General features: G+C 35.1%; 1 protein-coding gene across 1 annotated transcript in view; it reads left to right on the top strand.

The window, feature by feature from the left end:
- GUCY1A2 (guanylate cyclase 1 soluble subunit alpha 2) overlaps positions 1 to 27425 on the top strand; it is a 275979-nt gene that overhangs the window by 54141 nt on the left and 194413 nt on the right. The window contains exon 4 of the mRNA XM_070623052.1: positions 15792 to 16510. Coding sequence (XP_070479153.1) covers positions 15792 to 16510 — 719 coding nt within the window. The remainder of the gene's footprint in view (positions 1 to 15791; positions 16511 to 27425) is intronic.

The raw sequence follows: 27425 nt of genomic DNA, 5'->3' as shown, positions 1-27425 counted from the left end.
AATGTGAATGGAGCTTGGCAAAGAAGTCAAATATGATACTGGAAAACAGTGTGAACTGTACACCCTAGGGAGGAGCAATGAATACAGACAGCTGTTTTCCCAAGTTAGAACACACGCACACAAAAGACTTTAACCGTGGCATAACAGCCTCTCACGTTAGCTCCTCTTGTCTAAATTAGACTCCTGTATCTCTACTGCTTTGCTTCCTTCCAAATTGTAACTTGTAATGTCCTTCTAAATCACATATGCTCTGTGTGTCTTTTTTCTCATATACCCTTGCGTTTTATATCTATTTAAAATAGTTCTTTAGAGTTACCTTTAATGCATTTTGAATTAGTTCTTTGAAAACATAAGATGAGAAGACAAAGGAGAGCATGAGAGCTATTTTCAGGTACTTTAAAGGATTTCCGTGAGGAGAGCAGGTAGATTTGTTCGAATTACCACAGAGGATACAATAGAACTAGTTGACTAAAGTTACAGGAATAGAAAAAATACGTTTTTGTCTCAATGGAAGAAGGAAGGAACTTTGTGATTACTAGAGATAGCAGGGATTGGAAGAGCAAGCTTCAGGAGCTCCTCATCGCGTGTGCCGTTTAAGTAGAGGAAGGATGGCTATCTACCAGGACCACTGTGTTTTGAAGGAGGTTGGACTGAATTCAGTGAAGTTCCAGTGCACTTGTTGACTTCATGCATCAGAATTATGCAAAATGGAGCATGTACAAATTTTCTTTTTAATAAACATACATAATCACATATTGCCATCCTCCAGAAGGGTAGAAGTATTAGGGTTGCTTGCTTGTGAATGCTGTAAATGTTGTCATAAGCTACTTTAATAGCTGCGTCATGGACACATGATGATATACTAAGTTCTGTCACTTAAAATCTGATGCTATTTGGCTAATGAAACATATTTTAGGCCTTTGACTAAGTATTTATTACCTAATTCAATAGGAAAGTTGTAAAAATTTTCAGATTCCCATCAATTTTATTACTTTACCACAACACAACTTGTATTCCAAAAGTTAATCCTCTCTGTACAAATTGGATAGAGGCACAGCTCCCAAGACTGGGTTGGAGCAGTTGAGGAGGGTAAATCACAATTTAGCGATTGTAAAAAGCATAGCAATTAAAGAGGCATTAGCGGTGATTAACAGCTCTGAGTAAGCCCTCTGAGGATCCATCCTTGTGGAAATTATGCTCTCCTGCTGCCGCTATTTTGGCCTCCAATTTGAATAGGGCCAATCATCATCAGCAGAAGCCAGAATCCATGAATTTGCACAGAAATTCCCTCCCCTACCTTCTTAGCCAGCAGGTGAAAGACTGGTAAAAAGGGCAGGTATGAGAAATGATGAGAGCACTTCTCTGTAGGGAGATTCCAAAGCTTGTGAGCCACTGCCATATGTTGACAAGGTGGCAGATTACATTTCGGAAGCAGGGGCTGGGTGTGGGGACAGGGCTAGGCAGGTGGTCGTGCAGCTCCTCTTGGTAATTAGCTCATGCCTTTGCGTTCTTTGAATCTGCACTACACTGCTGCGGGGCTGCTGGCTTAGTGTCTTCCCCAGCAACGTGAGGGCGTGTGGAGAGGAAGGCTGGAAAATGTGTTGGGCCTTTAGTCACCTGACAAGTGGCCAGCTCTGATAGCAAGCATACCACAGAGCCCTGATAAGGCTGCCCGATTATATATGTGCTGCCCTGACTTTGTCCACTTCTTAGTTCTCACTTGTGGCTATTTGTTGGCAAAGGAACAGGAATTCGTCAAATAATAAGCAGTCACACTATTAAATTAGTCTTTTAGTATAATTTTCCCGCGGTTGTGTAAAAAGGCCTGCCAGCGAGTATTGAAGAGTGAAAAACAGCAATGGAAAACCTTACATATACACACATGTGAGAGTATATCTACTATATATATTACCTAATATATACATCATATATGGTATATGTATATTATACATAGACGTATAGTCAGTTACATACAGCTGTGTTTATTTGTTCATTCATTAGTATATTTATTCTTTTGTCTGTACATTCAAAAAATTCACTACAGACAAGGCACTGTGCCAGGGATTATGGTTACAACAGTGGTCTTCATTTAGTTTCTTGAAAGCTCCATGTTAGTTTCTCTTCCAGGACCTCTGCACGTATGTTTCTTTGGCTTGGAGGGGTTTTCTTTCCTCCCCCGTCTGCTCCTTCTTGGTTGCCTAGTTGACTTTTACTTATCCTTCAGATATGTTCCTTTTTAAAGGAAGCTTTCTTTGACCCAGTGGATTATATTAGGCCCCTGTTACATGCCCTCATGGCATTCTGCACCTTATCGTCATAACTCCTAGCATCATGCGTTTTCTTTGTTGGATTATGTGTACAATTCTTGGATTATTTTATCTTCTCAAAGCTCAATAAGGGTAAGACTCATGCCTATTCTGATCATCATTATATCTCCAGTGCTCAGCACTGAGACTGATACAGAGCAGGTGTTCTCTGTCTCTTTTTTAATAAAGGGATAAATAAATGGTGAACAGGACATAACTCTCATCTTCAAAGAGGTTAAGTCTAGATGAGAGGGTGGACAAGCCAGCAGCTGTTGTGTGATAGGTGCTAGGATGAGGGTAATCACCAAGTGCTTTGGAAGCTGAGGAAGTAGAGGCATCTATCTCAGTCTTGGACTGTCAAGGAAAGCATTCTGTACGAATTTAGGTGTAAAGATCTGCAAGATGAGTCTAACCAGATAACGAGCTAAGTGGGTTAGGGAGCAGAACAGAGTTCTATTCAAACAAAACGAAACAAAACACAAAACTAGCATGTACAGAAGCCTGTAAGGGAGAGAGAGATTGTTGAGAACGTTCAGGAAACTCCAACTGATTCATAATGGCTTGTGCAGAGATGTGAAGTGGGAAAATTGGAAGAGATAAGGATGGGCCCAAAGTAAATGCTGAATCCAACCTTGCAGAGTTTAGGCCTTATTCTGAAGGCAATGGATAATCATTGGAGGGCTTTAGGCAGAGAACTGATAGGATAAGATTTATGATTTCAAAACGGTATATAGAGAATGGATTGTAGAGAGTTAGGGGAGCAGCAAAATTAGTTAGGAGGCTGTTGAAATAATTGTGGACTATTGATCATGGTGGTCAAAACAAAGTAGTGGTATTTAGGATAGAGACCAGCAGAATGTCAGGGAAGATGTATCATACACACACACACATTTGTATTTTAACTAAACTAAAATTATATTCTATACATTATTCTGACAGTTCTAATTTAGTTTTATGTCATACAAAATCAAATATATCTTTATGTCTTTTTTGTATGTTTATTTGCCAGTTTTTGTTAAGCCATACACCTGGTCCCTAGATCTAAAATATAAATTGTTTTTTATTTTACATTTTAAGCTTTTAATTGATCTGGAATTTGATTTTGCTTGTGATATGAGATAAGATTTAATTTTATTGTTTTCTAGATGGCTAGTGCCATCTATTAAATAAACCATTCTTTTCCCATTGAAGTAAAATAATCTTTTGTAATATATTAAAATTTATCATATATGCAGATTTACTTCTGAATTCTCTATTCCGACCCAATAATTTATTTATTCCTGTTGAAATAAAAAATTTAATTACAGTGCATTTTGTTTATTCTAATATTTGATTCCTCCCCAGTAGTCTTACTGTTCAAGAATTTTGGGGCTAGTCTAAGCATTTACTCTTTCACATGAATCTTAAAATTACAGTATTGACAAGAAGTCTTGTTGAGTCTATAATTGGAAATGTATTAAATTTATATATTAATTTTGGGAGAATTGATAGTTTTAGAAAATAAGGTCACTGTATCCTAAAAATTGGAATATTTTTCCATTTGTTTGTTATTTTTCTGTGTTAAGATTTTATAGTTTTCTTAATATAAGTTCTTTACCTTTCTTAGTAAATGTATCCTTATTAAATGTATGACTTTATATTTCTCTTTGCTACTTTGAGTAGAATATTTTCCCATTTCTACTCCTAGATCCTTACTTCTAATATAGAGAAAAGCTATTGGTTCTTTCTACATTTATTTTATATTCAGCTACTTACCAGGTTTTCTAATTAATTCTAACAGTTTTTTAAAAAAATTAAATGTATATTGTGAATGTTTTGAGCATCAGAAAATGAAAGAAGGGGCTGGCCTGGTGGCACAGCAGTTAAGTTCACACTTTCCGCTTCGGTGGCCTGGGGTTTGCTGGTTCAGATCCCAGGTGTGGACCTCCACACCGCTTGTCAAGCCATGCTGTGGCAGGTGTCCCACATCTAAAATCGAGGAATATGGGCATGGGTGTTAGTTCAGGGCCAGTCTTCCTCAACAAAAAAGAGGAGGATTGGCAGCAGATGTTAGCTCAGGGCTAAAACTCCTCAAAAAGAGAAAAAAGAAAAAAGAAAAGAAAGCAAGGTAGAACCTCCGAATTAAAAGACTTTCTCGGTTTTCTAAGTGTACAATCTTCATTAGCAAAAGGAGGTAATTTTACTCTTCTTTCCAACGTGCATACTAATTATTTTATTTTCATATCTTGTAGCATTTGCTAGAACCTCCAAGATAATATTCAATAACAATGGTGATAGCAAGCACACTTGGCTAATCTCTGATTTTAGTTGAAATGTTTTTAGTATTTTACCGTTTAGAATAAGCTTTGCTTCTGGTTTTTGGAAAGCAGCATTTATTATATTGGAACAGTTTCTTTATATCCCTATTTTACTCAAAATTTTTATTAAGATGAATTTCAGACTTTTTGGAATCTACTGATACAATCGTATTATTTTCTTGTTTTATGAATGTCTTCATGCTGATAGATTTTCTTTTTTATATTTTGAATTTGGTTTATTTGAACTGTGACGTGTAATACATTTACAGAATTCAAACTTTAATTTTTACTTTTTATGTATATTCACTCTTTTTTTTATACATTGTGCATTTTTTTAAATTGAGGTAACATTGGTTTATAACATTATATAAATTTCAGATGTATACATTGATATTTTGATTTCTGTGTAGATTAGATCATGTTTACCACCCAGAAACTAATTACCATCTATCACCATGTGCATGTGCCCTTTACCCCTTCCTCCCTCTCCACTTCTCCTCTGGGAACCACCACTCTAATCTCTGTATCTACGTGTTTGTTTGTTGTTGTTTTTATGTTCTACTTATGAGTGAAATCATATGGTGTTTGACTTTGTCTGACTTATTTTGCTTAGTGTAAAACCCTCAAGGTCCGTCCAAGTTGTCACAAATGGCAAGATTTCATCTTTTTTGATGTCGGAATAATATCGCATTGGGTATATATACCACATCTTTATCCATTCGTCTCTTGATGGAGCTTAGGTTGTTTCCAAGTCTTGGCTATTGTGAATAATGCTGCAATGAACATAGGGGTGCAAATATCTTTTCGTGTTCATGTTTCCTTGTTCTTTGGATAAATACTCAGGAGTGGAAAAGCTGGATCATGTAGTAGTCCTATTCTTAATTTTTTGAAGAATCTCCATACTGTTGTCCATAGTGGCTGTACCAGTTTACATTCCCACCAGCACTGTACAAGAGTTCCATTTTCTCCACAGCCTAACACTTATTATTTTGTGTTGGTAATTATAGCCATCTGATGGACGTGAGGTGACATATTGTAGTTTTAACTTACATTTCTGTAGTAGTTAGTGATGTTGAACATCTTTTCATGTGCCTGTTGGCCATCTGTATATCTTCTTTGGATGTCTGTTCAGATCCTTTGCCCATTTTTTAATTGGGTCATTTGTTTTTTGTTGTTGTTGAGTTGTATGAATTCTTTATATATTTGGAATATTAACCCCTTATCAGATATATGATTTGCAAATATCTTCTCCCAATAGTTAGGTTGTCTTTTCTTTTTTCTTTTTTCCTTTTTTTTTTTTTTTGAGGAAGACTGGCCCTGAGCTAACATCCATGCCCATCTTTCTCTACTTTATATGTGGGACACCTGCCACAACATGGCTTGCTGAGTAGTGCCATGTCCGCACCCGGGATCCGAACCGGCGAACCCCAGGCTGCCGAAGAAGAATGTGTGCACTTAACCGCTGCACCACCGGGGCCGGCCCTGTCTTTTCATTTTGTTGATGGTTTCCTTTGCTGTGCAGAAGGTTTTTAGTTTGATATAGTCCCATTTGTTTATTTTTTCTTCTGTTTCCCTTGCCTGATGAGACATGGTATTCACGAAGATACTCCTAAGACCAATAGTTGAAGAGCACACTGCCTATGTTTTCTTCTAGAGGTTTCAGGTCTTAATTTCAAGTTTTTAATCCATTTTGAGTTAATTTTTGTGTATGGTGTAAGATAATGGTCTACTTTCATTCTGTTGCATGTGGCTGTCCAGTTTTCCCAACACCATTTATAGAAGAGAATTTCCTTTCCCCATTGTATGTTCTTGGCTGCCTTGTTGAAAAGTAGCTGTCTATGGATGTGTGGGTTTATTCCTGGGCTCTTGATGCTGTTCCATTGATCTGTGTGTCTGTTTTTGTGGCCCTACCATGCTGTTTTGATTATTATAGCTTTGTAGTATGTTTTAAAATCACAGAGTGTGTTATCTCCAGCTTTGTTCTTTTTTCTCAAGATTCCTTTTGCTATTTAGGGTCTTTTGTTGTTCCACATGTATTTTAGGAATTTTTGGTCTATTTCCAGGAAAAGTTTTGTTGGACCTTTGACAGAGATTGCATTGAATCTGTAGATTGCTTTATGAAGTATGGACATTTTAACTATGTTAATTCTTCCAATCTGTAGGCACAGAATACTTTCTTTGTGTCTTCTTTGATTTCTTTCATCAATGTTTTATCATTTTTAGTGTATAGGTCTTTCACCTCTTTGGTTAAATTTATTCCTAGACATTTTATTCTTTTTGTTGCGATTGTAAGTGGGATTGTATTCCCAATTTCTCTTTCTGCTGTTTTGTCATTAGTATATAGAAATGCAACTGATTTAAGTATGTTGATTTTGTATCCTGCAATTTTACTGTATTCATTTATTATTTCTAATAACTTTTTGGTGGACTCTTTAGGGTTTTCTATTTATAAAGTCGTATCAACTGCAAATAGTGACAATTTTCCTTCTTCCTTTCCATTGCTGATAGATTTTCTATTATTGAACTCCTTTTTGTTTCTGATATAAATGCTACACGGTTATGATGTAGTACTCTTTTATAAATTGCTAGATCCTATTTGTTATTTTAGCAAATATTCATAAGAGAAATTGCTCTTAGATACTATATCAAGTTTTGGCGTTAAACTTGTGTGAGCTTAATGGGATCTACAAGATCTTTACTTAAAAATATGTAATGGCAATTTTGTGGCTAAGTACTTAAGCAATTTTTGTAATTTCTTTATACACATGTAAACACATATACATATGTATATACATACATACATATATATGTACATATACATATGTATATACATACATACATATATATGTACATATACATATGTGTGTTTTGAATTTGTTTTATTTATTTTAATTTCATTTTCCCTCAGACTTTACTATTTTATTATTTTTTATTGTTGCTAATACTTATTTAATTTATCTATGACTTTGCTTTTTTAATCTTTGATCTTTTTAGTTCTTTCAAGGGCACGTTAGAGTTTCCTGCTAAAGTTTTATTTTTATTGTTTTTCTTTTATTGATTGTTTTGTTGTATATACTCTTATTTAATCCATGATTTTGCTTTTTTGTCTGTTAGATCCATCTGATCCTGAGAGAAGTGTATTAAAGTTTGCCGCTTTAATTGTAATTGCATAAGTTCTTTTATTCTAAATTTTTAAAATATATAACAGCTTTATTGAAATATGTCGCATATTATATAATTCACCCAATTAAAGTGTACACTTCAGTGGGTTTTTAGAATATTCATAAAGTTGTGCAATCATCACTGTAATCAATTTTAGAACATTTTTTATCCCTCCATAGAGAAATCCTATACGCGTTAGCAATCAATTCCTAACTGTCTATTCTTTCTGTATGCAGCTGCAGTGTTGCTTGGTTTGCTCAGGTTGATGTCTCCTAGATCTTCTTTGTAAATTGTGATTTGGCCGTATAATGCCTCTCATTATCCTGATTAGCACTTTTAACTTTAATTCTATTTTGCTTGATATTAATATTACTCCTCCCTTCTTGCTTTTTTCTTCTTGTACTTGCTTGGAGTTTTTCGCATATCACTTATTTTCAACCTTTTTTTAAAATCGTCTTTCATAAGTGCAATTCTTTTAGATGGAGTGAGAGTTTTTGCCATTTGATGGGAGGAGTTTCTTTTTTTTACATTAAATGAAATGCATAATTTACTGATTTTCTTCCATCTTGATTTATGGTAATTATTTTACATTGTTTTTCTTTCCCTTACTTTTGCTGTTTTGATGTTAAAATTCTGTATGTGCATATATTTACCTTTGTAGGATAGTTCTATTTTCCATTTCATTATTTTATTCCTTTTCCCATTACTAAAATTAGATCCATGTGTTTTTTTCATTATTTTAAAACAAAATATCACTTATTTTCCTACTAAAATGTTTTTTTTTCCCTAGTTACCCAGATCCCATTTAGAAGAGACCTTCAGGATGTTGTTACTTTCTCCTTTCCCCCTCCTTCCCTTTTTCTCCCCAGCCTCCCAACTCCTAGGTTTTGCTGAGATTGTTTAGTTCTAGATTATGAATAAAATTTGCTTTGCAGTTGTCAATGGTTTCTTTTTTCCTCAATTTCAGTAATCTTTATGTTATATTATAAATTTGCAAATAATCTGTCATTATCATGTTGATCTCTGTCTCTCTGTCTCTCTACCTATCCATCTAACCATTCACATCTCCATTAGACTGTGTGCGTGTGTGCATGTGTTGCAAGCTTCATTGTTCTTCAATGTTTTTGCCTTTCCCATCTTCTCATACCTGGACTCCTCTGTTCTGTCCCATTTGCTGTTTGGTTAAAGTGTTTTATCAGTTATTTTCCTCAGGTGTTTCACTGAGCCATATAGTTTGTGAGTCTTTGCCAGATATCTTGACTGGGTAATGAATTCTTAGATTTGCATTTTCTCAGTATCACACATGTATTAGTTCACCGTCATCTAGCTTCCAGTGTTCACATGAGAAGAAAAATTCTTTAAAACTGTCTCTTTTTAAAAAATTACTTGTTCTTTCTTGCGACTTAAAATATTTTCTCCTTTATCTCTGTATTTAGGAATTTAATCCACTGTATGTAGATGTGTGTGTGTGTGTGTGTGTGTGCATGTGTGTGTTCTTATCAAGACTGGCTGGAACTTGTGCCTTTTCCATCAGTGTATTCAGAATTTTCTACAGTTCAAGGAGAAATTCTCTTGATTATTAGTTTAATTATAGTCCTTTCTTCATTGGTTCCTTTTTCTCATTCTAGATCACACTGTTTTTAGAGATTGTACTTTTCACTAGTTGTCCTACAAAATCTGTTAATGGTCACCAGAAGGGTCACAGACAAATATCTATAACACAAAGGAATATCTGCTATTTTATAAGAAAGGTGCAGAGATGTGCTTTGCTATTTGAAAGGACGGAGTAACAACTGATAATGTTGGAGTGTACTTTTATGATGCTCTACTTTTTAGATGTAGTTTCTGGGTGAAAAAAATATTCCACGGTACTCAGGATTTGGCTTTGTCTCCTTTATGCCACATTTCTCACTATTAATATTTATATCCTATGTATATTTTGAAGCATACCTTAGCATATTGTCAAAATTACAAGCTGTAAACTTAACCATCACAAATATTTTTGTGCCTGAAGCACTTATTATGCTTCCAACAATAATTATTTCTTTGGATATTCAAGAATTAATCTTAAATATGTTACAGGGTTTCCTCTATGGCTCTGCTTAGCAAATTCTTTGTTAGCTCAAAGATATTAAAACTCTGTTTCTTTTGAATGCGAATATGAGTCCTGTTATCTTTACGTATATAATACATTTAGAAAAATATTAAGGATAATTAATTTTACTTAAAAATAAGTATATGACATATGCTGTGTTCTTTTCTGAGCAAGAGATACAACAAATGCAATAAAAGGAGAATTATCTACCTCTAAAATGGTAGGAAATCACTGTTTAACCCTTTACAGTTTAAGAGCAAAACTGATGAGGATCTTTTTTTTTTACTATTATCCCAACACTTTTACTTACTGAACTATAAAGTACTCTGAAACTACAAAGGTTGTACCTCACCCCAGGATTCAAATGAGACTGTCTTGATAGATCACATTCAAAGCAGTTTCCCTTAAAATTACAATTTGGGCAGTAGGATTTCTTTTCAGCCTTTCTTTTTTGTTATTATTTAGACATAGGTAATATTTACCCTTAAATCTCCTCTGGGAGGCAGAGATGAACTTCAGTCATTTCTTTGTAGATTGGCATGACACTAGAATAATATTTTTATAAAAATATTAGTTTTTACTAAGAAGAAATTTTAGTTTTCACACTCCTCAACCCATTTCACTGTCTTCTGTCTCTATTCCTCCACTGAAATTGCTCTGTCAAAGGTCTGCAAAGTTTTAACCAATTCAATTTACAGTTTTCTGTCCTTGCCTTACTTGACCTTGCTGTGGCATTTGATAACTGTTGACTGCTCCTTGTAACTCCTTTCTGTTGACTTCAGTGATGCATTAGTTCATTCAGCATCCAGCTAATATTTATTGAGCACCTACTCAATGCCAGGCAGAACGCTAGGTGTTGATGATATAGAAGTGAGCAAGACATGCATTTTTCCCTCCATACAGACATTTTACTCTTTTGATACTGTGCGTATTACACAAGACTTAGTATTAGACAGATTTCTCTTTGAGACCTGTCTCGACTGCCTACAGTTGTGTGAACATAGGCAAATTTCTTAACATTCTTCATCTATAAAATGAAGATGATTAAAAATATCTGCTTGATAAGAATGTTTTAAAGTATTAAATGAAGTAATCTGTGAAAATCTTTGGTACACTGCTTGGCACTCTTTTTTCCATTCTTGTTGGAACTGCCTAATTCATTCAATATAATCTTCTTTTTTTTGGTGAGAAAGATTGGCCCTGAGCTAAGATCCATTGCCTATCCTCCTCTTTGTGCTTGAGGAAGATTGTCGCTGAGCTAGCGTCTGTGCCAATCTTCCTCTATTTTGTGTGTGGGATGCCACCTCAGCATGGCTTGATGAGCAGTGTGCAGGTCCATGCCTGGGATCCAAACCCGTGAACCCTAGGCTCCCAAAGCAGAATGCCTTAATTTAACCGCTATGCCACCAGGCCAGCCTTAATACAATCTTCTTTTAAAGACATTACAGCATGTTTCTGGCTGGTACCTTTGACTCTGGTGTTGGCACCCTTAGTCCAACTTCTACTTTGCTGATTAATACCTCATCCCCCCGCCCCTGCTCCTTAGACATTATGCACCTACTACTTGCCCTTCCCTGACTCTGCTGGGCTCTTCCACCTCCCTGCTTCATCTGTACTTCTTTACTGTCCATCTGCTGAGTGCTTGTTCCTTCCTCACTGGCCTTTTGAACATCTACTTTTTCTTAAAATCTCTTTTCAAACATTATCTCCCTAAGGAGAGAGTCAGACATTCTTTTTTCCATACATCCGTGGTACTCCTATATGCCTCTGTTATAGCTCAGTCACGTTGTAATTTAATTATCTGTAGGGGCCCACGAGAGAAAAGAATGTGGCTAGTTGTCTCGGCATCCTTAGATGAGTCACAACTGTAGCTTTAAAAGCTTGCTTGTATTTATCACACAAATGCTTAAATGAATGCTAAGTCTCCACGTGCCAGGCATTATGCTAGTGACTGGGATGCAGATGTAAATGGGATAAAGTCCTTGTCCTCAAGAAGTGTGCAGTGTGAAGTGGATAGATAGAAGAGGAGAGACAAAAGATCCAGGTCATGAATGAACAGACTATTTCATTTACAGCTAAAGGATGTCAGCATTTAGGCTAGTCATTTTTTATTTTAAAGAGGTGAATTAGTACTTTAAAATTCTAACTTTTAACTTACTTGTTAATGAAAGCAGTTTTGTTATAAGTTTTGCCTCTTGAGGGAATGTATTCTTTTTTTTTTTTTTTTTTTTTTAAAGATTTTTTTTTTATTTTTTCCTTTTTCTCCCCAAAGCCCCCCCGGTACATAGTTGTGTATTCTTCGTTGTGGGTTCTTCTAGTTGTGGCATGTGGGACGCTGCCTCAGCGTGGTCTGATGAGCAGTGCCATGTCCGCGCCCAGGATTCGAACCAACGAACCACTGGGCCGCCTGCAGCGGAGCGCGCGAACTCAACCACTCGGCCACGGGGCCAGCCCCGGGAATGTATTCTTATAGACCCGAATGCCGAGTTGTCCTAGTGTCTTGTGATATGAGGAGATGAACGTTGGCTATATGTTTCAAGTGATTTACTCTAAGTAGGGGGTTTGCATCAGTCATAGGTGGAGCCTTGGGTGTGAGAACTGCCCCAGTTGTCTAAGCTGAACTCCTTTCTCTGTGCTTTCTCAATTTTGAGGTAAAGTTTCAGGTGGAAGTGTTGGCTGTTGATTCATAGCATCTCGCAAAAGTTGAAGTGGTCTTACTTTAGTTTTAATTTTTCAAACTCTAAGAATTTTTTCTTCTTTTCTGATCTTATACAGTTTAACAATTATGAGAACAAAATTTTTCTTGGTGAATCAAATATTGTGATTTATATAGACTTAGCATGTATAGTATTTGAGTATAATATTCAAAATAATTCAGTTTTTCTTTACTGATACGAGTCACTTTAGTACCCTGGTAGGCCTTAGTATTATCAATTGAGAATGAACAATCATAGTACCTTAAGTACAGAAGTACTTTTAAAGTGCAAGGATTTCTATTGATTCAATGCTGTACTCACAGAGTAGCTTTTATTTTGTCGCCCCTGGTGAATTTACTTATTTGTTATTTTCTAGGTGATTCTTGGGATTCTGGCATTGGAAATTAAACATAAACTTACTGTATTATATTAATACCTGTGTTCTTAATAATTGTGAGGGCATTTTTAATTCCAAGAAAAATGCAAATTAGAAGAAATTATATTTTTCTCTTCTGTGCATAAAGACCCTAAGTCTTTTTAAGATACCACTTTTCAAAGTATAGAAGCAATCCATGGAATATTTTCAGTAGCATATCGAATTTTGTTGTTCAAATATAATTAGGTTATAGGAATTTTTATTTATTCTAAATTTTGTTTTTAATAAGAATTTAATAATTTAAAAATTTAATAGCAACAAAGGACATAAATTTAATTTGTGTGTGTGAGAATTTTTAAATCACGGCATAGTGATGTTGATGTAAGGATTTGGCACAGAAAGAAGTTTTAGTGAAGGAATTTTCAGATAGATAGTAATCAAACCAGGAGAATATGGTGTATAAGCCAAGAGAGAAGAGAGATTGGGAGGAGGGAGAGGTGATCGACAGTGTGAAATTAGAGGAAAAACAAACAAAGTTAAGTAAGATAAGGGTAAAATGAGGTAAATTTGTTTAAATAGTTATAAGAGCAGTTCCAGTAGAGCAGTTGGAGCAGGAGACACATTCCAGTGAGCATCATGTATCTCGTTCTCTCTCCTACGCCAAAGAATTGGACAGATAAATGCTATTATTATCAATTCCAGCTGGCATCATTGTTAGCGAATGCAACATATGTTGAAGGGCCGTCCTGCAACATGACAATGTGAGAGGAGTGGTGATGTTTTTATCTTAATAGGTGACTTTCACAGCTTGCCTTGAACATCAAATCTGTGAAACTAAAATTAATGTGAGATGCTTCTTAGTAAAGGGACTCTTTTTCACTTAGCTTTTCTACTTCTTTTCATCTCACATTGATTTTAGGAACTTTGTCCTAAAGACTTCTTAACTTGGTTACTACAGTGTTTAGACTCCATAGTAAGCTATCAAAACATATTTGATGTGTTTGGACTCTATTTTTTAAGTAATATTGTCGACTCTGTTTTATTTCCTCACTTCTGGATGGGGAATAATAAAGGTAGGAAGAGCAGGCTAAGCCCTAGACTGCCTAGACCGCTCTGCAGCCTAACAGGACGCTGGCAGAGTGGCCTGTCTTCCCAGTCCTGCCTGACTTTCAGGCCCTGTTCATAAGATGGAATAGACAAGGCAAGAAAATATGAATGTGCAAACTACATGTATTGATTTCAGTCAAAGCCAAAGGCAGAAGCAATGGAGTGACTTTGTGTAGAAGCTTTCTTTAGCATACAGACTCAACTCTTTTATCTGCGTTGTATTATTCCTCTTTGGACAGTCATATTTTTCCTTAGATCATCGTTAAGGGTGAATCTAACTAGATTACATGTGACTTCTGCTTCTAATTACTGTATCATGCATTGTGCATGTATGTGTGTGTGTGTATGTGTTTATTTATCACTATAATTCTATTACTATAAGGTAGAGTTCCTTTTGCTACAGCATCTGGGAATGAATATGAACGAAAAAACTTAAGAAAGAACTTTGTCGGTTCAGATTCCTCTCCATTTTTTCCTGCTCTCATTTTTGTGGGTAAAAGAATGAATGAAGATCATTCCACAGTTTTGTTTTGTTTTTGTGAGGAAGATTGGCCCTGAGCTAACATCTGTTGCCAGTCTTTTTCTTTTTGCTTGAGGAAGATTGTTGCTGAGCTAACATCTGTGCCAATCTTTCTCTGTTTTATGTGGGATGCTGTCACAGTGTGGCTTGACGAGCAGTGCTAGGTCTGCATTTGTGATCCGAAGTTGCGAACCCCGGGCCGCTAAAGCGGAGCGCACGAATTTAATCACTATGCCACTGGCCCAGCCCCCATGCCACAGTTTTAATTCCTTGTTTTATCTTTCTCTCCCTGGCCTCTAGCTGACCTGCATGACTTCCTCTGAGATTACTAACTTAAGTGCTTCTGTTTACACTAGATAACCTGATGCCTTTCCCCACTCGTGTACTATAGATTCCTCTGGTTAATATTTCCCACTTCGGGAAAGAATTTTGTTAAGTACGATGGTAATATTGGAGGGACATAACATAGAGACAACTTTATAGTTGCCACTAAAGAGATTCTTTAATGATGAGGAAAATCATTAAGAAAAAGATATTATTTGTGATAATTACAGCAAATGGAGTAGGGTATTGAAAACAAAAGTGAACAGCTAGATTAACAGCATTTAAAAAGTTCATGCTGCAAGGCTAGAGGGGAGAGAGGACTGAACAGGTGGAGCACAGGGGATTTTTAGGGCAGTGAAACTACTCTGTTTGATATTATAATGGTGGACACATGTCGTTATATATTTGTCAAAACCCAAAGATGTACAACACCAAGAGTGAACCCTAATGTAAACTAAGAACCTTGGGTGATAATACTGTGTTAACGTAGGTTCATTGATTGTAACGAATGTACCATTGCAGTGTACTATGTCAGTAGTGGAGGGGGGTTGTGTGTGTGGGGGACAGGGGGTATGTGGATAATATCATTACTTTCTGCTCAATTTTGCTGTGAATCTAAAACTTCTCTACAAAATAAAGTCTCTTTAAAATCAAACAAACCAACAAACAAATAGTTTTATGCTCATTAACATCTTAGAATCATCCAGAGATGAGCTGAAATTTACTTTCTCTGACTCAAAATGAATCAGTTAACTATTTGGGAAATTTGTGGACCCAAGGGAAATTGCTTGCTTTTGGAAATCTCTTGCTTCACTCACTAGTTATCTCATTTAGTAAGCATTAAAAATGCTATAAATTCAGCTATTTATATTATACTTCACTAACATTTGCTTCTCATTTACCTCTAGGTTTGAAGTTTGAGGAAATTCAAGAAAGATTTGGTGAGGAGTTCTTTAATATATGCTTTGATGAGAATGAGAGAGTCCTTCGAGCTGTAGGTGGCACATTGCAGGACTTTTTTAATGGCTTTGATGCTTTGTTGGAACACATTAGAACTTCTTTTGGAAAACAGGCCACTCTGGAGTCACCATCATTCCTATGCAAAGAGCTCCCTGAAAGTACTCTTATGCTGCACTACTTCCACCCTCACCACATTGTGGGGTTTGCAATGCTGGGGATGATTAAGGCTGCAGGAAAGAAGATCTATCGTCTAGATGTGGAAGTGGAACAGATTGCAAATGAGAAACTGTGCTCTGATGGTTCAAACCCAGGCAACTGTAGCTGTCTTACTTTCCTTATCAAAGAATGTGAAAATACTAATATCACGAAGAACCTTCCACAGGGAACCTCCCAAGTTCCTGCAGACCTCAGAATTAGCATCAACACCTTCTGCAGAGCCTTCCCTTTCCACTTGATGTTTGACCCCCACATGTCAGTCCTTCAGCTGGGGGAAGGCCTAAGGAAGCAGCTGCGGTGCGAAACTCACAAAGTGCTCAAGTTTGGGGACTGCTTCGAGATCGTTTCTCCAAAAGTTAATGCCACCTTTGAAAGGGTCCTGTTGAGACTGTCCACCCCGTTTGTGATTAGGACCAAGCCTGAGGCTTCTAGCACTGAAAATAAAGACAAGGTAGGTGGCCATGAACTTGAGACGGGTGATGGGAGCTGGAAGAGTGCATAATTATTTCAATAAATTACATACTGGCTGTACTTGTCATTATTTAGGCAAGAGAGCTTAAAGTGCCATTTAGAAAATTACTGGTCCCTGGATGTGTGTAAAAAGATTTGGCCCTATTCCCAGCCATTTTGCATAGTGTCTGCCTCTTCCATTAATTTATTTCAGCATATAAAAAAGAAGACATTTATTAATACTAGCCATAGTAATTACAAAAATGATAGGACTCACTAAAAATTCAATACTGTAAACCCATGAATATTTCCACTGATTGAAGACAAACTATGAGAGAAATGGTAAGACTGATTTCAACATTGTGGGATTTGCTTGTCTTATCATTAAATAAATATGGGTAAAAGTTAACTACACTTTGACTATGTTCTGTTCTAAATTTCATAATCTAGGAACATCTGGTTTACATTCTGTTTTTATCTTTATATGCAGAATAATGTATTTTCTAAAAGTTGGAAATTTAAGTGACTATCTCAAGACTTCTCCTCTAATTAAATTTTAGTATTGAAATAGAGATTCGTTCCTTTAGAACATGTTTACTCCTTGAGAGAATACAGTGAACACTCGGAATCTTTATTGTGAATTTCTTTGAATCCCTTTGGGGAAAATCTGGGCTATAAATTGTAAATAAATGATGGAAAGATAACAGAAATAAATCTTAAAATAGTTGAGTTTAAGCAAACATATTCCCACAGGTAAAAAAATGTTTTGAAAAAAGTCAACATTAAAATAAGTAATAAAATGTAAATAAAAATCAGTCATAACTATTTCAAATTTGGTAATATACTTTCAGTGATTAATTTTTCAGAGAAAAATATTGTTAATTTCCAGAGTAGATATTTGAATGTACCTTCACTTGCTGGTAGAGCTTCCTTTCAATATTTTATATCCAGATAAGTAAAGTTCTTTTAGGCTATTCTTAAGTATTTTGTTCCCAAGCATTTTGCGCAAGCTGTTGGCTTTTAGAAATGAACACGTTGCTCTGGGCTAAAGGAGGGAAGAGTTGCAGACACAATTAAAAGCTCAGTGAGTGAATAATCTGCACATATTCTGCAGTGCCTGCAATAATAAATTAAATAAATGAGGAAATAGCCTTCTGAAAGCAGAGCCAAAGACTTTTTTGAGATTTTTATACAGCATTAGCTTCATAATTGATTAATTTTTATAATTTTGAAATTCAATGGAAATATTTTAAACTAAATATTTGAGAAAGATGGAATGATGCACATTTGTTCAGTATGATTGAATCAGGTGATTTAGGAATATCATTTAGTAGTGTTTTCATGGTATAAGTTAAGTGATTTGAAAACATTTAAGGATAAATGTGAAGATTCCAATTTGGCGTATTTGGATATTTTAGTCTGAATGAATTTTTGTTCCTATTTGATTACACATGATGTTTTAAATAATGTTTTTCACATGGGCATACCTTATTTATATATGTGCATATACTACATTCAATACTTATATTGAATTCAATTATACATTCAATAATTGCTACACATCTTGAAACTCTTTAGAATGGAAGAAAGTTGTTAAATGTGTATTTTTGTCTATATTTCTAGTTGCTTTAAAACTGGAATTATTCTATCTTTTTAATTTAGGGAATATTAAAGCTGTCAGTTCTGTTTTACAGAATACAATATTTGGCTAAGAGGGTTTGAAGGATTTTTGGTCTTTAGAATTGAAGTTAATATTTTTGAAGATGTGCCTGAAGTAGAATATATTATTACCAATGTTGGTTATTTTGTATATCTTGTAGATTTGAAGAAAATTAATTTAATTTAAGGTTCCTGCTTCAGATTTTCTCCCCCTATTTTTCATCTGGCTTGTATTTCTATTCAACTTGTATACCAGGGTAAGAAATAGACATAATGAAATGATGACTCAAATGTCAAGGCCCCCTGCCAATACCAATAATCAGGAACTGTGCTCATTGAGAAGATGCAATTATAATTTAAACATGTTAGTGACAGGTTAAAAATAAAGCAATAGGCAGGATTTCTAGTTAGAATAAGGAGAGCAGTCCTCTCATCCTTATGTTTACAGTTCTTCTAGAGTAGGACATTTAGGAGGCTGCAGTCGGCCCAAATTGAAACTATAGTCAATAAAGTTGTGGCATGGAGTAGTAACCAGATGAATCACGTTTCTGAATTATTATGTTGCCAAATTCCAAATTTTTAGTATCTTAAAACATGGAAAGAAAAAGAAAATCAGGATTCAAAATTATGATTCTGTTGATAAATTTGACCTCGTTATTCATTATTTTCCCCATAATAGCTGTTCTTGTTAATAAATAACTGCATGTCGTCTGAAGTTTCTAATTTTTTTTAGCGGGCTTTGATAAGAAACTGCTATTTTGAAATAATTTAGGATATTTGTTCCTTAGTCTAACGGTGAAAGCTTTCATGACAATTTAACTATGTTGGCTCTGGACTTAATGATAACGAACCACCGACTCTGCAGTCAAGAGGGAAAAATACAACGAAAAATGAAAGCTAATCGTGCAACTGAATGACAGTGAATCCTGTGCAGAATGAACTGTGATGCTTTTGCTAAACCGTGATCTTTGTGTGTCAGTCAACAGTTAACTGTGTGACTAGAGGTAGAACATGCTTGTGAGCAATGTGGTGAGACACTAATGGAACAGAAAGCCATCATCCTAGATTCAGAGGATTTACATCTTGATTTGCAGTAATGAGTTATAAAGACATAAGGGTTGGTTCCCAGAAGCAAGAGTGTCGCTGAGAGGCATCTGATGGAGTAATTGGTGGCAGGCTTCAGTTCAATGGAGTTTTGAGGTCGGAAAGTACTCTTCCAGATGTCTTGGCCAAGCTTTGATTCCCATTATTTAGTTCCCTGTACGTCTTCTCTAAGTGATCATCCATGCCTCACATAGTCTTCTCTATTTTCTTTTTTCCCTATATGCAATTCTTATGTTTTCATCTTTTCTTAAGCTCAATTTCCTGTCCAACATCTTCTTTCCTTATCAGAGGTCAAGCATTAAATATGAATGAATTAGTTCATTATTAAAAAAAACTGGATTCGGCATCAGGAATTAAGACTGAATTGGGAGTCCATATTGATTTGTGCTGTGTATCTTTCAGGTCATTCAAATCTAATATGGTGCTGAGAATTTGGAAGTTTATTACATAGATCTTTTGAGGCATTTTGGTGAGTTCGAGAAGAAATTTATTGCAGTCCAATATGCAGTGTAGGGTTAACATTTAGTCATATAAACCTAACTCATTGACATGGATTCTAAAGCTTCTTTGTATGGAGGGGCCCATGTTTGTAGATAGGGCAGTTAGCAAGTAGAGTAATGGCACATAGCTTCCTTTTCTGGATTGTAAGGTCATGATGTGGGGGCGGGGGGGTGGGGGGGAGTGGCAACAGACTGGGTGAGAGGTGTCTCTGACAATCACAATCTTAGTGAATCTCCATAATTTCTAAGCCTCAGATTGATTCATTTGGAAATTAAGGAGCCTAGACTAATAATTAGTATTTTTACTCTTTACAAGTCGTCCTTAACACATATACATTTGTACGAGGTCAGCTGATCGTGAAGCTTTCTATCATCACTATGATTCAATGAATTCAGATGTGTTTTTAAAAAGAGGCAGAGGGGAATCTGACATTTCAACCAGAAAAAGCTCCTTCTATTATCTAAGACTAAGTTAAAATAATTTTCTGACAGCTTAGGCTGCCTACCTTAGAAAGTTGTTTGTGAAGATTAAATGACATAATCCATGTAAAATTCTTATTATATCTTCGACCCCAGGGTTAAGTGTTGAATAAATGTTCATTATTATTACTTCTACCACTATTATTAGTGTTGTTCTTTTGCACTGGAACATTCTTCCTTATCCATTCTCCTCCTCACTTCTTGCCTTAAAGAAGAAAGTACTGGAATGCAGAAGGTTTAATAATTTTAGAGAAATATCAAGCCCACCTAACATCTTCACAAAATACGATTTGGGCCCTGTTTCTTGTCTTCTTAATAAAGACTAGAAGAGAGCTTGTCACAAATTCTATAGGAGCTCTGTTTGGATCTGCTTTTTATTTATAGACTATTGTTGTTTTAAAATCTGCAGTCTCCTTTTCAGATTGACTAAAGTTTGGAACCAAGTTTTTATTACCTGTGTCTAGTAATATCTTTATGTTCACTTGTTACAGCACTTTGCTGTGCCAGTGGCTTCTAAAATAAAATGGACTGGTTAGTTTAGGCACAGCCTGAAACAGCAATGGATTTTGAGAAACGATAAATGAGTTCTTTTGACATTTTTGTCTTAGTAGCAATGCTTCCAAGAAGTTTAATAACATTGCGGAAGGAGTCCAGCATTTGAAATACATCATGCCCAAGACAGAGCAATAGCATTGTTATTCATCTTCACTTTTGTTCTCAGGGTTGGAACTGAGGAAAAGCATAACAGCAACACATTTCTTTTTCAATCCCCAGAAACAGCCGCACATTTGTCTTATTAATTAGAAGCTACAAAACAAAAGCTGGGAAACAATTTTCAAAGAATAAAGGAAGAATAAACCTCTGATTTTCTGTGGTCAAATCAGTTTCCAAAATGCTCCTTTATCTTTTTAGACACATGCCCATCTTTTTGTGACATCAGGATTGAAAAATTTAAAATATGTTTATTAATCTTACCATACCATAATGACACTGCTGAAAGAAAAGTTTCATCTGGCTGTCAAGAATACATCTTTTGATTCAACTTAAATTGAATTAATTTGGGAAAATGTGAGCTTTCCTTCTCTGTTCAGGTAATAATAGTCTATTAGAGAATTTCAAATGTTGAATAATAATTTTAGTGATGGACAAAATGACATTTAGGGCTTTCTCTATAAATTAGCATTATAGAGCATGCACTTAACTTCATTCGGGATTATCTGGAGTTTTCTTTACTCTTTAATTATGAATGAGATCTTTAATTTTAATTTTTGCGTTAGTCATTTTTCTCTAGGCCTGCTCCCTGACCATAAACTGCTGCTTTTTTCTTTTCTTTTCTTTTCTTTTTTTTTTTGGTGAGGAAGATTGGCCCTGAGCTAACATCTGTTGTCAATCTTCCTCTTTTTTTTTCCTCCCCAAAGCCCCAGTACATTGTTGTATATCCTAGTTGTAAGTCATTTTAGTTCTTCGATGTGGGATGCTGTCACAGCATGGCTTGATGAGCGATGCATAGGTCTGTGTCCAGGATCTGAACTGGTGATCTCCAGGCTGCCAAAGTGGAGTGTGCAAACTTAACCTCTCGCCCACGGGGCTGGCCCCTAAACTGCCTCTTAAAGTAAGTTAAACAAATTGAGATTCTGATACAGATATTACTGAGGTTCATCCTGGCATGCTTTCTCTCAATTTCTTTTAATGCCTGTAATGTTAAAATTACTGTATATTGGGTGCTATATTACTGTATAGTTACTTTGTATAGTCAGAGGACTCAGTAGGTGGTTACGTGGTGAATGATACAGTCAGCCCTCCATATTCATGGGTTCTGCAAGCATGGATTCAACCAACCACATTGATGGAAAGGCTTATGATGGTTGCCTCTGTACTGAACAAGTAAGATTTCTTTCCTTGTCAGCAATCCCTAAACAATACAGCATAATAACTATTTACATAGCATTTATGTTTACAAGTAACTTAGAGACGATTTAAAGCATACAGGAGATGTGCATAGTAGGTTATATGCAAATACTAGGCCATTTTATATAAGGGGTTTGATCATCCGTGGATTTTGGTGTTTGCTCTGGTCCTGGAACCAATCCCCTGTGGGTACTGAGGGACAACTATAAATTCCTGATTGTGATCCTCATGCTTAAAGTGCACATTTTGCCATGTTTTTGTTTTTGTTCGCAGGAAAAATTGCAGCCCCTGAACTTAGAAAGGAGGTGCCTCCTACTGGAGGTCAGACATTATAGTTCTAGTGTTGTTGGGTGTAAATGGGGGAGTGAATTAGACTTTTAGTTAAACATTGTTCGCAGTCTTTCTTTGCTTTCTCCTTTTGTTTTTAACTTAGAGTCATAGCTTTTGGACTCAGTAAATTAAAAGCTGAAGAGCTGTTTTGAACCCGTTATTTACCTCCCAGTTTTTAATGGTGCTCTTTATTCACATTAACACTTTTTGTAAGTGTATAGTGCAATGATTTTTAGTAAATCTATATAATTGTGCCACTATCACAATAATACAGTTTTAGAAAACCTATCACCCCCAAAATTTCCTGTGCCCATTTGCAGTTAATGCCTGCTCTACTCTCAACCCCAGGCACCAACTGGCCTTCTTTTATCTCTATAGAATTATCTTTCCTAGACATTTCTTATAAATGTAATCATACAAATATGTAGTCTTTTTTTGTCCAGCATAATGTTTTTGGGGTTTATCCATGTTGTAGCATGTATGAGCAATGTGTTCATTTTTAGTACTGAATAGTATTCCATTGCCTAGATATACAACAGTCTGTACACCCACTCACCAGTTGACGGAAACTGGATTGTTTTCAGATTTTGGCTATTATGAGTAATGTTGCAATGAATATTTGCATGCAAGAGTTTGTGTTGGCTACATTTCCATTTCTCTTGGGCAAATTCCTAGGAGAGGAAATGCTGTGTGATATGGTAAGTATGTGTTTAACTTTTTTAAGAAAGTGCCCCACTGTTTAACAAAGAGGCTATGCCATTTCATGTTTGACCAGCAATGTACGAGAGTTCGAGTTTCTTCAGATCCTCACCAACACTTGGTATTGTTGCTCTTTTTGATCATAACCATCGTAGTGGGTGCAGAGTGGTACCTTGGGTTTAATGTACATTTCCCCAATGGCTAATGATAAACATCCTTTTCTGTGCTTATTAGCCATTGATATAATTTCTTTGGTTAAATGACTAGTCAAATGTTTTGCCCATATTTATTGTGATTTTTGTCTTCCTCTTATTGAATTGTATTGTTTAAAAATATAAACATTCTGGATATTATATTGACTTCAAAAGGTACTGTCTTTTGAAGCACAAAAGCTTTAATTTTGATAGCACCATTTTTTCTCTAGGTATGTAGACATCTAACAAATTTTTGTATACTGCAAGACCACAGAGATTTTCTTTTTCTTCTACATGTTTTATAGTTTTAGCTTTTACATTTAGATTTGTGATCTATTTTGAATTGATCACTGTATCAAAATTTGTTTTGCAATTAGGTATTTTAAGTCTTCCAAGTTTGTTCTTTTTCAAAATTGGTTTTTTTTTTGTATTTCCACAGAAATTTTAGGATCTGCTTATCAATTTCTAAAAAAGCTTCTGGAATTTTGATAGGGATTGCACTGAATCTGTAGATCAATTTAGAAAGAATAGCCATGTTAACGATATTGAATCTTCCATTCCATGAAGGTATTGCTCTCAATTCATTTAGAGGTTCTTTAATTTTTGTCAAGAAATGTTTTATAGTTTTCAATGTACAAGTCTTGCACTTTTTGTTAAGTTTTTTATTTTTTTGTTGTCATGAATGGAATGTTTTTAAATTTTATTTTTGTTAATATGTAGAAATACAAATTATTTTTGTATATTGACCTTGAGTATTATGACCTTGCTAAACTAAGATTAAGACTAGTCCAATATTATAGAATAGAAGAAAATTCTATTTTGAGGGAGAATAGATTCTTTAGGATTTTTTACATATAGGGTCATGTAGTCTGAATTGAGATAGTTTTTCTTCCTTTTCAGTCTACCTTTCCTTCTTTCTCTCACTCTTTCTTTTTTTTTCTTAGCTTATTGGACTAGATAGAACCTTAAGTACAATGTTGAGTAAAAGTGGGGATAGTGGGCACTTTTGCCCTTTTCTGAACTTAGAAAAAGCATTAGTCTTTTATCATAGGTATGATGTTAGCTGTAGGTTGATTGTGTATGCTCTTAATCAGATTGAGAAAGTTCTTTTCTATTCCTGGTTTGTTGAGACTTTTTATGATGAGTATCTGTTGGATTATATCAAGTCCATTTTCTGCATCTATTATTGAGCTAAACTTAAAATCTTGGGATAACTCCTACTTGGTCATATATATGAACATTTTTACATGTTGCTGAATTTGGTTTGCTTATATTTTATTAAGGATTTTTGCAACTATCTTCATGAGAGATACAATTCTGTAGAACTTTTGTTTCTTTTTAAATTTTTTTCTTGTGATGTCTTTGGCCTCAGAGAATGAGTTGGTAAATGTCTATTCTTACTCTTTTCCTGAAACACTTTCGGTAGGATTGATACCATTTCTTCTTTTAATATTTGATAAATAGTTACTATTTGCATGCCATATCTTTTTCTCTTCTTTTCCTTTCAAACTATGTTTGTCTATGAATCTAAAGAATGTCTCTTATAAACAGTTGTAGTTGGCTTTCACTTTCTTACACAGTCTGATAATTTCTGCCTATTGATTGGATTGTAGTATATTCACATTTAATGTAATTATTGACTTGTTTGAATTTATGTCTACCATTTTGCTATTTATTTTCTCTACATCTCTTGTCTTTTTGCTCATATTTTCTTTCTTTTGTAATTCTTTTGTATTAAACAAATATTTTTAGTATGCCACTTTAATTACTTAATGATTTTACAAATATATTTTGAGTTATTTTTATTAGTGATTGCTTTAGAGATTATAATGTATAACTTAATTTATCACCATCTCCTTCAAATTAATACTGACCTAATGTTGGTGGACTATAACAGTTTTGTTCTTGTATAGCTCCATTCCCCACCCCCTTTTTGTGGTATTATTTACATGTTATAAACTTAGTTATATATAATAACTGTTGTGATTATTATGTGTAATTTAATTGTTTATATAACAATTGTAATTATATATATATATTTTAAAAGGAATTAGGAAAATAAAGGAAAAATATATTTGAGTGTATTCATATACTTTTTTATTTTTATCCACATATTTTCCATTACCAGTGCTCTTTATTCCTTCCATGTTTCACATATTTTCTTTCAACTTGAATGAGTTTCTTTAGATACTTTGTACAGTATGTGTATTAGCAACAAGTTCTGTCACTCTTTGTTCATCTCGAAATGTCTTTATTTCACCTTCATTTTTGAAAGTTTTTTGGATACAGAATTCTTGGTTGGCAGTATTTTTTTTTTTTCCAGCAGTTCAATATGCAGTTTGCTACCTTTTGGCCTCCATTGTTTCCAGTGAGAACTTAGTCGTTAATTATATTCTTGTTCCTTTCTATTTCTGTGAAGGACACAGAACATGGTGATGTAATAGAGAGTGACTGGTCTTAGGGGTTAAAGAGATTGGGCAAAGAAGACCTCACTTAGAACGTGGCGTGTAATCTTTTTAAATGGAATATATAAGGCTCATGCATTTGTCTCCTATCTTGATACTGATAGCATTCTAAAGTGGTTACTTCATTGCACCATTTGACATATTTTGTATCCTTGCTAAAGAGTCCTTCCTGAGGCTTCCTTTTTTTTTTTTTTTTTTTAATAAAGCTATATTTTATTTTTTGGCTACTGCAGAATTTTACTCATATATTTTTTCAATCTGTTATTGGATTCTTTTTATTCCGAAATAATTTGTACTTTGTATGAAATTTGGAAAATGTAGGCCATTAAGAAAAAAACCTCTTTTTTTAAAATTATTAATACCCTGAAATATCCACTGATAACATTTTGGTGTACCCATTTTTACTTTTTCCTGTAAATCCTGTTAGTTATATAGCTGTAGACAATTGGATTTAAAAAAAACTCTTTTTCTGATGAAAACATAATTGGTGCCAATTTAGTCTTTAATTGTCTTTAGTATCGCAGTTAGCTATTTTTTTTGTGTCATATTTTCTCTGACAACTCAATAACAGTCTAGCATATTTTGGTACATATACTACCCCCATTCTTGTTATTTCCCATGGAATCATCTTGTATAATCTTCAATTTACCCTCCTATAAAAAATTTTTATGGAGAAACTCTGTTCAGAAATTTCTGTTCTGTAGAAATGTCTAAGTCTAGGCTTTATCAGTGAACACTGTTTACATATTTCAGTATCTCCTTGTCTTACATTCAACTTTTTGCTTTCCATTCATAGCTTGGGTTGAATTGACAGATGTATCTCTGAGAATATTCTTTCTCTGTGCCCATATGGTAACCCAGCAGCTGTAGTTGAACCTCAAGGCCAGTATATATCTTTAGACTTGCTTTTTTTCTCTGAGCAGCAACTGAACTCTATGGGCCAATCCAACACTCCAAGAACATTAGAAAAATATTATTGACATGTCAGTGTTGTTATGACAACACCACATGATGCATCACCTAAGAGAACACACAGCAGTTATCTTAGCAACCTTCACCTGTTTTCATCAAAGAACTCCAGAGCCTGATTGTTAACTCTATTGTCAATGTGTTAGGAAGATAGTGTAGGTGGTCATGGTACATGAAGTATATTCAAGACAGAAAAGGATATCAGATGCATGGAAACATAATGCACTAGATTTTCTTTTTTCTTTTTTGTCATATTATTATTATTATTATTTTTTTTTTTGAGGAAGATTAGCCCTAAGCTAACATCTACTGCCAATCCTCCTCTTTTTTTGCTGAGGAAGACTAGCCTGAGTTAACATCCGTGCCCGTCTTCCTCTACTTTACGTGTGGGACACCTCCCACAGCATGGCTTGACAAGCGGTGCGTAGGTACACACCTGGGATCTGAACCCATGAACCCCGGCCGCTGAAGGGGAATGTGCAAACTTAACCGCTGCACCACCAGGTCACCCCCTCATATTATGTTTTGACTCTTCAGGGATTCTGAGATTTGGTGTAATTGGGCTCCAGAACTCATATCGCAACTTAATTTTTTATTGTTGTGGCAAC

This window comes from Equus przewalskii, chromosome 6 (assembly GCF_037783145.1).
Source record: "Equus przewalskii isolate Varuska chromosome 6, EquPr2, whole genome shotgun sequence".
Taxonomy (NCBI): Eukaryota; Metazoa; Chordata; class Mammalia; order Perissodactyla; family Equidae; genus Equus; species Equus przewalskii.
The sequence above is the reverse complement of the archived record's forward strand: the minus strand, read 5'-3'. Positions and strand labels throughout refer to the sequence as shown.